The following is a 12,965-nucleotide window of genomic DNA, read 5'->3' as shown; positions in this document are numbered from 1 at the left end:
TGTCAGGGTGAGAGAGAAAGCGAGAGTGACACCCTCACACTCAGTTGTCAGTTTGCTTGTGGGGTCCTCTCTCCCTGCGCTATCCAGCTCCCTCCCGCCCTCATCGCCCCCCTTCTCGCCCCTTGTGTTTGGTTTTCAGACTGTGAAGTCTGAGCCAGGGTAAACCATGTCAGCAAGGATGAAAGACAGAGGGGGCAGAAAAGAGGGAATGAGAAAATAGAGGTTGAGAAGCACCCAAGGGTTGAAATTTGGAGAGAGTTGGTGAAATTTCATACAGTTGGAGATGGATAGCTTTGCCAAAAAATTGCGTCATCAATTATGTCTTCCCAGGCAGGCCGCCTCTGTGGGATTCTCAGCTCAAATTCTGGCCAAAGCAAATCCAGTCCATTTTTTTTTTCTTCAGCTTTGCCTTAGTAGCGATAAAAAATGTACCAGCCACAATATTTTATTACATCACAATTTTTTTTTATTTCACTAAAGATTTTTCACATTTTAAACAGTTTTTTCATATAATTTTATCTATGTACAAATTTACATACAAACATGTACAAAATGACACAAATATGTTTAACAAGGAAAAACAAAACAATCTGTATACATGATGGTAAGTGTATTCTGGGGAGCCTGTTCAATCTGATTTCTTATTCTATAATGTGCAAATGCATTCAGGTCTGCAAACATCACCATAACAGGCAGTGTACCATGATACTGTCAAGACAGCGAAGATCATTGGAGAAGCTCAGCTCCCAGGCCACAAACACAAGAAAAACACCTTAACTTCCTCCATTGCTGTGTGTTCTCCCCGATCTCTCCCTTATCCTTTTCTACAGTTTAAAGCAAACCGTACAGGTGAGCTTTACACACACAGGTGGAACAAAAAGGAAACACAACCACAATTCGTTCACTCAAAATGTCTTGTAACCCAAAAATGTGAGATGTCCGATATTTTCTGATGTTTATCCAGAATACAGAGAGTGAATAAAAGCGTCTGCCTGCGTCTTCATCACAGAGAGTCAATGTCACGACGGGGCTCCTAAACAGTGGCTTAAAGAGATATAACCGGGAGCTGAGTGCTACACAACAAGATGACAAAAAGCCTACATAAAGTATACCGTCATTATAGGTCATAACACATCCAATACACAGAACCAATCATTTCTCTACATGTAGAGGAGGAACAATGAGAATGACAATGAGATGAGCAATGCCAGAAATACAACACAGCTGTACCCAAGGTATGATGCTTTGAGAGGAACAAAAAAATTAGGATAATTGTTATCCTCTTGTCGTTTGTATCTGATATTAATTCGTCAGGTTTTTTTTTTTCATATGCTTGTTTCCAGTTTTGTTGATATTGTCTCTTTTTGAAAAAAGAGTGCATGATCAAAAGTAAGAAACTGCCATCGTCATAAAATAATAATAAAAAAAAACAACAAAACAAAACAAGCAAAACAAAAAATCTTTGAGGTCCTCTTCTTTGAAACGATCCACGTTCCAGTGACGTCTGCATTCACACACACAAATACATCAAACACATCAAACACACAAACACACACTTGCAGCTCTGTCCATGCTTATATAAAAAAAATCTCTATAAAAAAATCTTCTGAGTGTCCGTTGTGCCAATGACCAGCATTGGGTTAGCATTGTCTCTGGTGTGGCTCGGCCCGGGACGAGCAGTGTCACAGCGTCCCAGTCGGCCTCAGTGAAGCAGCAGGGTTAATAAGACTGGGATCATGGTGAAGAAGAGAGAGCGAGAGACCAGCTGCACTCCTGAACTGCCAATACTCCTCTGGACATTAGGCTCCATCACAGCGGGATCATCTGTGGAAAGAGAGCGGAGGAAGTGTCAGTATTTGATTTCATCATTCATGCATGGTAAATGGACCCAACTGAACTCCCCTTTTCAGAGGCTCAAGTCTATTTTCTCAAACAATCCTCACCTGCTGGGAGCCGGTTGGAGGGGTTGTGCACTCCCCCAGCTGCGGCAAACTTTCCTTTTCCGACATCCATCCCTTTCTCCATTTCCTCTGCCTTGGCTTTGTCTGCCTTGGCCTTTCCAGAGCCTTTATGCCCGATGACATCCACCTTCAGCCTCAGACACTCTTGGCCATGGTGATGCAATGGCTTGGCTGGTAAGAGTCAGAGAGAAAATTCAGCACAAAGTTCTGCACAAAAACCTTTTTACCATTACATTAAGATGTCAAATCTGCAGGTGTGAATACTTACAGATGTAGTAATAGCTCTCTCCCTGACGAAACTCCTTGCCCAGGGTGAAGGGGGTGAAGCGCTGGAACTTCTCGGAGAACCTCTCGGGAGCGTGGGGGGCGAAGGGCCGGGAGCACTCCCATCGGAGCTGGTCGAAGGAGTGAGGTTTGCACACCTCGTAGTCCTCCCTCTCCACCATATACAGCACGTAGCGCTCAGCCTCCTGCGACGGCAGCTCACCACGGGCGTAGTGGGGGCAGATGATGTCTAAGTAGTCATTGATACGCACCTCCACGGTGTACTCGTCCCAGAGAAAACTGCAGAAAAACACAAAGAAAGAGGAGGTCATTGACAAAAGCTCCTCAGCCTTGAGCGAGAAAACATTGTTACTTAAAAGGACTTAAACAATTAGGATGCGGATGTCGGTTGGGTTTGTATTGACACGTGAAGCACGCACCCAGGAAGGCAAAAGGCTCATTGACAACCTAACCCACACACCTGTTATGACTAGAGCTCTGAATCAGTGATGGCGTGAGCTGATCACATGTACACACCTGCAGAGCGGCAGAAAAACAACCTGACTCACGCAAATGCAACCATTTAGACACAGCTGAAAGGTGTCAGCCGGGCAACGTGTGAGAGTGTTTGTGTTGGTGTGTTCTTGTGCAGACCTGCCAGTGCTACACAATTTGAAAGAGGCCAATCAGGCTGGACTTGTTCACTTCACGTTTTTCGACAAGAACATAACATTAACACGCCTAGAACCTCGTAAACTCTCCCTCCATCTCATGTACAGACCTTGTCTTTTCACTCGTTTCCCTTCAGCCGTGCGATTTGATTTTGTTTTCTGCCACTGGGCCAACGGGCAGGCTAGATTCTGAACGGCAGCTTATCTCCTCATCCTGCTCCTTCACCCTTTCACCCCTCCAACCTTTCACTTCCATTTCCATCTGCACAACTCGTTTGACTCCTTATGTGTTCCTGTCTTTCTCTCATTTCTGTCTCCCTGCACCTGTTGGTTTGTCCACGGGTTTGTTAGTTCCACTTATGTGACTCCTCGCCCTAATTTGCTGTCTCAATCTCTCTCTCTCTCTCTCTCAATTTCTCCCTGACTCCATCAAAGAGAGCGACAGAGTGGGTGGAGACAGTCAGACTGTTGCTCTCCCTCTTTCTTTTCATCTTTACCTTTCATTTGGTTTAATGGTTCTTTTTAAGCTTTCCCCGTCTCCTCTTTGCTCATTTCCTGTGCTCGTTTTTCTCTGTCCTAATGAAGTGCACAGACACAGCAAAAAAAAAAAAAAAAAAAAAGGTAGCGATTGTGTATAGTCCAACAGTGAATTTCTGATGTTGTGCGGTTCTCTCACGCGTGTGAAAATTAGTAGTCAACTGGTGAAAATTCATAGTAAAAAAATATCACCATAGGCTGAGAGAGTTCCACACAATAAGTATGTAAGTATAGAGGAGTCAAAGGACTTGAATTTGCCTCTTGCGCGGTGGCAGTTGAGCCGTAGCAAAAATAATTTCTGTGTCACAAATTCTCACTTGGTATCTTGGTAAATTAAGATTCAACCTTCTCATTCTTCTGCCCTTCAGAGTAATCATAATGCAGCTGAGCCTGCGGTGTGCTTGTGTGTAAGATGTGTGGCTGGCTGGCATACTCGCTACTACCGCGTACAGCCGAGGGCCTGGTGCTGAAGAGAGACTGATGTTTGTAAATGACTCTGATTACAACCTCATGGGGTAACAAGCTCTAATCCCTAAATTCAATTTGTGCTAAATGGAAACAACCGCATGCTGAGTTTGTGCATTGGAGTGTGTGCGCGTGTGTTTGTGTGTGTGCATATGCCTGCATCCGTGGGTGTGTCACTGAAAGCAAAAGTGAGAAAAACACAATTCGTAATGTGTTAGCTGTGTGTCTGCTATTGTTTATGTAAGCTGTGAGTGTGTGCCCTGAAATCAAAGCGTCAGACGAGGCCGCTCTGACCCCCTCCTGTTGTTGTGACTCCTGTCAGGACCCACTTGCTCAGTCACAGACACACTGGCTCCTAATGTGGGCCTCCAGCCCCTCCTCCCCGTGTGTGTGTGTGTGTGTGTGTGTATCGGTTAGTGCAAACTTGCCTGTCAAAACATGTATTGTTAGTTGAGCACGGCTCTACACTTGTTAGCTGGGGCTAATAGGCAGATTACCCACTGCCTCCCTCCACTTACAATCAATGGCATATCAAACAAGGTTGAAATCCTCTAGTTAGTCTGTAAACACCGTGGTGCAATATTTCTCTCTCTCTCTCTCTCTCTCTCTGTGTGTGTGTGTGTGTGTGTTTGAGTGAAAGAGAAAAGATACATAAACATCTGTAGTAGCTTAATTGGCCAAAACAATCTCTGCTCTCATTTTTGTTCCTCTGCCTGCTCTGTTTTCTTTGAGTCAGACCAGTAATAACAGGGTTAGAGAGAACAAGATGTTTGAGAATCTCTAGTGGCTCTCTCTGAAGTAGAGAGTCTTTTTTTTTTTTTTTTTTTTTTTTAAATTACATGCGATGCACCTTTTTCCCACACTGCCCCCTTGTTAGCGGCCTAGTGTACCCTGCCAGGCAAACACAGGCTTGTCAAAAGCCAACAAAACTTATAGATTCTGTTGCTAATCGTATTCACAACTCACAGTCGTGCCTTTTAAGAAAACTCCCTTTATCCTTCTCATCACCTCCTCCTTCCCCCCTTCCCTGCCCCCTCCTTCTCCTCCTCTCCATTGGTCTGGCTAATTAAAAGCTGTTAGGGGTCTGGGGCCAATGTGTTCTCTAGAAAAGGAGGGGAGGGGGAGTGAATGCGGTGTAATTATACCCTTCCCTCCCCAAAGACAGAAAGCCTGAAGGCTACACAGCCCCTTCAACCCCTGTACCTTACCCCCTCTGGAGCTTTCACTGCTCCAACTTGTGTGTGTCTGCACAAGTATTTTTAGTGCTTTGACAGTGGCAGCATCCAAGTGTGCGCGCGTGTGTGTGTGTTATCCAGCTCTACGCGACCACAGCCCAAAGAACTGGGAGGAATCCACCTCGGCGACGTCTGCCGAATCAGGCCTGAGTGTCTCTCAGAGCACAAACACACACCCTTTTTCCACCATGTCGTCCACCAGGCCTCTCCCTCACGCTCTGCGGCTTTACGTCTCGCTCATCAAAGCTCTCTCTGCTGCTGGAGAGTCTCGTCTTTCTCTGCTTCGTCCTTCCCCTCTGACTGACAGTTCTCGGGAGAGTGAAAGTCGCAATAATGTGATAGCTGCGCTGTGTGTGTGAGAGAGCCATGTGTGTGCATGGTTGCAAAGAAAAAAAACTACCACCTACTTTCCCCAGGTGTTTGTGTGTGTGTGTGTGTGTGTGTGTGTGTGTGTGTGTGTGTGTGTGTGTGTGTGCACGGGACAGGGATTCTCTGAAGACCCTTATTCAGGGCGTCTCATGCCCCAGGCTCAGCGAGCACATCTGTTTATCAAGGCCTGGTGGAGCCTCTTGTGTGCTTCCATGAGTTTGTGTGTGTGTATGTGTGCTTCAATGTGTGTGTGTGTGTGTGTGTGTTTGCATCTGAGTGAGAAACTGAGGTGTGGGTAAACAGAGAGGGTTGAAGGTGACTGTAGTCTTTCTTCCTCTCTCCCGCGAACAGATCATTTCTCACTAGTAAGCTACTGTAGCTGTTGCGTCAGTGGGCAAAGTGCGTACATATCCATGTGTGTGTGTGTGTGTGTGCGTATGTGTGTGTGTGTAAGGGTGTAAAATGCTTGTAATGCTAGTGGAAATGACAGTAGGTGAGCTGTTCAACACTTGCTTCTCTTCACTGGGGCTTTGAAGTCTCGCCATTGTCCTTGTCCTCTTCTATCACCTCCCTTCTCCCGCCTTTTCCCTTTCTTTACTTCTTACCTCCTTCCCCTCGTCCCTTCCTTCTTTTTTTTTTCTGGAATCCTTGCTATCCCTTCATTTGTCCCCTGAGCTGTCAGAGGTTTCATTGAGGGAACTGACACAGGAACTCTGTCTTTCACCAGAAAGTCTCTCCATGGAGAGCTTCAAGCTGTGAGCCGGGTCGAGGGGTTAGAGTTCAGGGTCGAAACTTCTCACGCGCACACACACTCCTACTGACTCAGCACTAGTGATGTTTGCTACAGACACACACACACGAATCAGCACCAGTAAAACACTAAACAGATGCATCCCCCAAGCCATTTGCTCCACAGGTAATCAGCAGTGAGTGTGTGCCGGGTGGAATGTCATGACGGGGGGTTTGGTAGTTTGCTGGTTCGGATGTTTTACTGCGTTCTCACATGACACACTCATCAAATTTCCCCATTCACACCCTAACACACGTTCTGACTTTAAGGTGTACACTTAATACCCTATTAATTTGTGGTGGTGTGGCACATTCACACCCCCTTTTCACATAGGCTGAGGAGCTGTCAGCTGTAATAATGGGTTTAGCTACTCACTAGTGGGCTGCTCTATTAGAGCTAATCTAATATACACTTAAAAAGTCTATCTACATTAGCCTCCATTGTAATCTGCCTTCATTCTCTCTCTATTTCATTGTCTTCCGATGAGAAGATTGGTGCAGTGGGAATTCTACCTGTCTTCCTCGACCACACAACACTGAAGGCCTAATACCCCCTGTCCCTGCCAGGATTATCACCGCAGCACACAACTCTGGAGTTCCCCACAGCGCTCAGTTTGCAAGTGTGTGCATGTGAGTGTATGTGTGCATGCATGTCTGTGTGTGTGTGAGCGTGTGTCTGATAGTTAGGGCACCGAGAATGCCGTTGGCCTTAGCAGGATTTGAGCGCTTTTAAAAACGTCAACACGGCTGTTTCTCACTTATTCAATTCCAAATTTCTCCCCTCCCTTCATCCATCACTGTCCCCCTCTCTCCTCCCTCCGTCTGTCTTTCCTTTAGCCTTCCAGAATGGGACCGCCCACCCCCTTCTCCCTCCATCCTGCCCCCTTTCATTCTGCCCTCTCCTAAGGCTGACATAATATACCAGAGCTCTTCATCCAGGCTAATTTCTCAACACAATTCCCTTTCTCTGGTTCACCCCTCTTTCACCCCGGCCTGCACAACCCCCCCCCCACCCTTCACTCCTCTCCCCTGGCCCCAAATCTTTTCACCCTGTCCCCTTTGCACCGCTCTCCGCTGAATAGAAAAAGGCCAAACGGTATCATGCTTGGTTTAATATGTACTATGGCTGAGGGTCACGGTGAGTTAATATGTGTGCCTGCATTTTTTAGGTCAGTCTGCCTGCGAGAGAGAGAGCGCAAGACCAGTAACTTCTGAAAACAAATCTTTTCTCTGAATTCAGTCCCAATTATCTTTATTTTTTTTACTCTTGAAACAACTAAATCAAAACATTCCCCTGAACGGCGTCCTGTAACTGTCGCCGGCTCTGTCCTTTAGGGGGCGATGGTGAGCTACAAGAGTCCAGCAACGCCAAGGTATTCCTGAAATGCTATGAATGAGCAGAGTACACAGACGCATGCATGCATAGCCACACATACTATTATAATGTTGGGCAAAAGAAGGCCTCTCTAATGTTAGCAGAGCGAGGCGGAGAGGCGCTCCGCCTGTCCTCTGTGGAAAACTACTGGGGCAAACAGAGGAAGGTCTGTGAGAAAGAGGGGGGACAGAAAGGGAGCGAGGGGAGGGAGGAAGGGGGGAGGAAGTCTGGAGCGCAGATAAGGAGGCGAGAGGAAGAGCTGAGAGAAAACAGGGGTACACGGATACAGTGAAACGGGGGGGGAGGACGAGGGGGTTACGGCCACAAAATACAGAAGTAAAGTGTAGTTCGCAAATTTTGCCACATGTAATCCCTGTGATTCTTGGGTTCTGCCGTGTGCTACCAAGCATGAAGCTATGCACATAAGTACATTAGGTAAGAGAACAGTTATATCAGCAGGAAATACACACAGAGTCATCTGATGTGATTGAATGGGCAGAAAAATGGGCTTTACAGCGAGCTAAATGGAAATGTCCTATGGCGCTTGTAAATTGATTGTTCTGATGCAGAATGAATTCCATCTGGGAGATTATGGTGGATATGATCCTGCCATAATAGCTACAAGTTCACTGTCTAGCTTATGTATAGCATAAGAGCTAATCCACCCACCCACACACACACACACACACATAAAACAAATTTATAAAAAATACAGCTGAACGCAGCAGACGAGAGTTACGCCACAGGGATCACACAGGAACATAAATATATATAGAATGAATCCAGCAGGATGATGATTTTTGTGTCTATGGGTCAGATGGTCAGATTACAAGCCACTTGTAATCTATGTTAGTGTGTATGTGTTCTCATTCTAGTGAGATTAGAGGCCAACAAGCAGAAGGGACATGGGACAGGGAGGGGTAAATCATGAGTGAGCGGGGACAAAGGGAGACACAGGAGAGAAATAAATGTATGAAATGTAGAGGCAGCGGCTGGTGGTGGGTGAGGGAAAGACGACGACTGCAGTCACCCCAAACCCATGCTCCAGGCCATGTGTGCATGCTCAGGCAGGCCTGCCACCTCAGAAACAGCAGGGCAGACGGAGAGTAAGAGACAGGCGGAGATAAACAGAATATTACATTACACTAAACTCCTGATAAAGATGTTCATACAGAGACGAGGGGAGCGGAAAACAAACCCATTCTGTGAGACGTGCGTGAGGGCAACAACCCAGTGATGAAGGATATGAAGGCACAGGGCTACTCTGTTAACAGCCCGTCTGTGCAGAGAAGAAGAGATCTTGAATATGCTTAAATTAGCAAGTGGAGAGAGAAGGAAAAGAAGAGCGAGAGATGCTCGGGGCGAGTGGCCAGTCTAGGAGGAGACCCAGCTGTTAAGGAGAGGAAAGGGAGTGGAGATGGAGAGAGGAACAGACAGGTACAGACTGAGGGAGGGACGCACACACACACACACACACACACACACACACACACACACACACACACACACACACACATGCACAGCTGACAGAGTTGGGTATGGAAACTGGGGGTGGAATGCTGGCTGTAGCTAATATTAACATACGAGTACTCCCCCTTGCCCCCAAGTGTGTGTGTAAGTGTGACTCACACATTATTTTATCAGGACTGCATACGGTAAGGGCCACTCCCTATATTGTACTGAAGCACTTGCGACACACACACAAACGTGTGCACACTCACACACACGTCCACAACAAAAAATAAAAGCACTTCCAGGAAGAAGGAATTTTAACAGAATTAATGATTAAATGGCTGGTAAAGTTTAAACACCCTCCCTCTCTCCTTGCCCACACACACACAAACACACACACACACACTGTTTGTAAGTAGATACAAGGGCACAGGCATGTAGTAGTGTGAAAACAAGACCGGACCAGAGTGAGAAAAACATGCCTCTCCATCTGTCATGTAGTAGACGGAAAACTGCACCCACATGGGCACACACACACACACACACACACACAAGCCCCCAGTGTCAAATTCCTACAGGGCCGAGGCCACGGATTAAGCTATAATCATTAAGTCATACTGACAGGGCCTGCGGAACACACGCAGACAGACACACACACACATCAGAGTGGACATGTACAGCGAGACACACTTCCCTACTGTCAGAGCATCACATCTGCACACTCCCCACCATCCGTGGACAAGCCGCTACCATCTGGACACTGTCCTCTCTGTAAGACAAATCGCTGCTCACAATCAGACCAAGAATCAATTAGCATCAATTATCTACGGACTGCTGCCACTGACGGCCACTGATGGATCTCTGCATCCCTCTGAACAGGTGACTGATTGATCACTGGGGACGGCTGAGGCAGGTGGGCTTTAGTCATGGTTGGAGGAGACACTGACAGTAAAGACGGAGAGAAGACGGAAAACGTTCAGCGAGGAGAAAAGAGAAAGTGGGGGGGGGGAGTGGGGGAGAAGGGTGTCTGGGAATGAAGGATTAAAGCGTAATGGAGACTGTAGTGTAAAGTGTGGCAAAAACAAAATAATAACAGTGACATGTGGGGGTCAGCCAATTATGGTTTCAATTTAGTTCCTCGGCTGTCATGATTCTGCCGCCATGAATTTCCAGAGCTGAAACCCGAAATGACAATGATTTTCTCAGAAACTCTCTCTCTCTCTCTCTCGCTCTCTCAATCTGTTTGTGTGTCACTAGAAAGCGAGCGAGTTAATGGTCTTGGATCAACCGGGGGGGTATGAGACTGAGGCAGAGTGGACAGTGTCTGCCGCCTGTGTGCCCAACAATATGAAGCCTACAGCAAACATGGCTCGTGCTGCATATTTATGCGTGGAAGTGTGTGAAATGTATGTCTGACTATGCTGGGGCCTATGTTTAGCAAGAAGCTGGCAAACAGATTAGTGTTATATTATGATTTTTCTTGTTGTGGTTATGCAACTCCCATTTGACAGCAAAAATAGTCCAGGGCCGGATTAGAGGACAGACACAAGATTTGAGTCTGAACCACACCACCTTCGCTCTGTGTGTGTGTGTGTGTGTGTGTGCGTGTGTGTGTGTGTGTGTGTGTGTGTGTGTGTGTGTGCCTGTGCCAACCCTCTTTTGTCTTTATCAGCTTTTCTTACTTGAATCTAAACTTGGAGCTCCAATTTCCCCTTTATCCAGCCTGTTCTCAGACTGACCTAAAAGGGATTGGTTTCACATTTCCCTCTGTATAGTTCCCATTTCCCTCCATCTTCTCTGAACCGCTGCTCTCTCTCTCTCTCTCTCTCTCTCTCTCTCTCTCCCTCTGTCTGTCTGAGGTGACTCAGGTGTAACTCAGGTAGGTCAAACTCAGGTGACTGACTCACTCCTGGACTAACCCATGACAGCAGGCATCATCACGCATCATGAGGCCAGGACTTTTCCATTAGACTCGTTATCCAATTACCAGAACCATTGTTTTCCTTGTTATGGAGGGCTTTTTTAGCCCCCGTCTACTGCCATTGTTAAAGGGCAATTAGTGCGCCAGTAATCCAATCAAGACAAGACTAAAAGGCCATAACAGCTTTTACCCTTGTTTCGTCTCGGTGGCGGGTTTTAATCGACCTATCTCTCGGCTGAAGCGGGGACCGTCCTTCTGTTTCAGCTCTCTGTTATAAATAATACTGTCTTTCAAGCCCCAGTATCGTCCGTTCCACGCTAAAAGCTCAATAAATCCCGCTGCGATCTTGCGCGTCTGTCAAGCTCCATCGATCCCCGCTGAGTGGTCGGATAGCATTACATTTCTGACCCCAAAACAAAATAATCAGCATTACGCACCGCGCTCTGCCTCCCTCCCTCTCTCTATCACTCACACACACTCTCTTTCTCTCTCTTCCCAAAGGAAAAACCACTTTATCATGGAAACAAGTAGGTTTACTGTTATGAATACGGAGAGTAATATAGTAATATTTGTTTTGAGACTGTTAATTTCTGCAATATTTCTGTGTTTTGAGGCACACACACACACACACACACACACACACACACACACACACACACACACACACACACACACACACACACACACAGATGCGGACTCCAGACAGTGTCACTGGTCAAGTTCCTCCACGTCAGTCCGTCGGTCTATTTATTACTATTAGAGCATGTCTGTGTCTGCGTATTGCGGTTAAATATAGGGGTGAATCTGTCTGTCCATCTGTCCAGGCATCCGCTCCCAAATCTTTCCCCGCTCTTCTTTTACACCCTGCTGCATGGGCTAAGACTCTAATTACAATCCCGTTAACTGGGTTTTAAGGTAGAACTACAGAGGCCACACTGAAAACGTCACTTGAACCGGTAATTGGCGCACGAATGACAACAACAGCAGCGGAGTTGTAGCGCTCTGAGAGCATGAGTAGCCCCAGGCGGGCCCGAGGAGAAGACAGCTACAGTGATTTGCCGGGATAAACCATAAAGGAAGATGTGAAGCGGTGAAGAGTACAGACACTGGTAACATCTGCTTGGCCCCAAAGGAACAATACACCTCCACAGGAGACATTGCCGAGCTATAAACACACACAGGCTATCCAGAGAGACTGTCCGGTGCAGGGTATACCTGGCTCTGTACTCTCTCTCACAAACATACACACACACACACAGAAAAAGAGTGAGTGAGAGAGAGAGAGAGAGAGAGAGAGAGAGAGAGAGAGAGAGACGCACACTTACTTTGGATTCGTGCTGTTCCAGTACACGCTGTGTCTCTCTGCAGAGGCGAACCAAGCCCCGATGCTGACTGCCACACACACCAGCCACACCAAATCCATCTCCTCCTTTTCTGCACGGGAGCCTCAACAGGTTCAACAAGTAGGCGACGATCAAAGAGCCTTTGTCAATAAGGGTGTAGCCGACGCTGATGAGCAAAACGCGACTTTTGTTTTCTTTCTAAATCAAAGCAGCTGTTTGTCAGGTCTCCTACCAGAGAGTGTTGCAACTCTGAGTGCCGGACAGGAGCGCAAATTGTCTGTTTTGTCTGGCGCTGGCCCCGCCCCTCCTGCTGCAATCAACCAATGGCAGCGCGAAGATTTGAATGCACCGCCCACCTGGCGGACTGAGACCACACCTTCCGAGAGCAGCTCGCACTTTAGACCAAGTGGTGTGAGACGGGAAGAGTGCAGAAAAAAAAACAAGGTAAAGTTTCCCTTGCGAAAAACACCTCGAGCAATTAGTGACTGTCAATAATTATAACCTCATGATATAAAACAAGATAAAACAAACCATAAAGTATTATCAGGTAACTGTAAACCACTGCAGAGTAGGTCACCAAAGT

At 46.8% G+C, this 12,965-nt stretch overlaps 1 protein-coding gene across 1 annotated transcript; it reads right to left on the bottom strand.

Annotated features, from left to right (window-relative positions):
• Positions 1-1,315: 1,315 nt before the first annotated feature.
• On the bottom strand, positions 1,316-12,620 carry efna1b (ephrin-A1b). Its single transcript, XM_030072210.1, has 4 exons — positions 12,365-12,620; positions 2,230-2,525; positions 1,944-2,132; positions 1,316-1,824 (listed from the first exon to the last, which is right to left on the bottom strand). Exons 1-4 carry the CDS (start codon positions 12,460-12,462, stop codon positions 1,703-1,705), a joined length of 705 nt encoding a protein of 234 aa, XP_029928070.1. The 5' UTR covers positions 12,463-12,620; the 3' UTR covers positions 1,316-1,702.
• Positions 12,621-12,965: the final 345 nt, after the last annotated feature.

This window comes from Myripristis murdjan, chromosome 16 (genome assembly GCF_902150065.1).
Source record: "Myripristis murdjan chromosome 16, fMyrMur1.1, whole genome shotgun sequence".
NCBI classification, from domain to species: Eukaryota; Metazoa; Chordata; class Actinopteri; order Holocentriformes; family Holocentridae; genus Myripristis; species Myripristis murdjan.
Note: the sequence above shows the minus strand (reverse complement) of the source record. Positions and strands in the feature narration are given on the sequence as shown.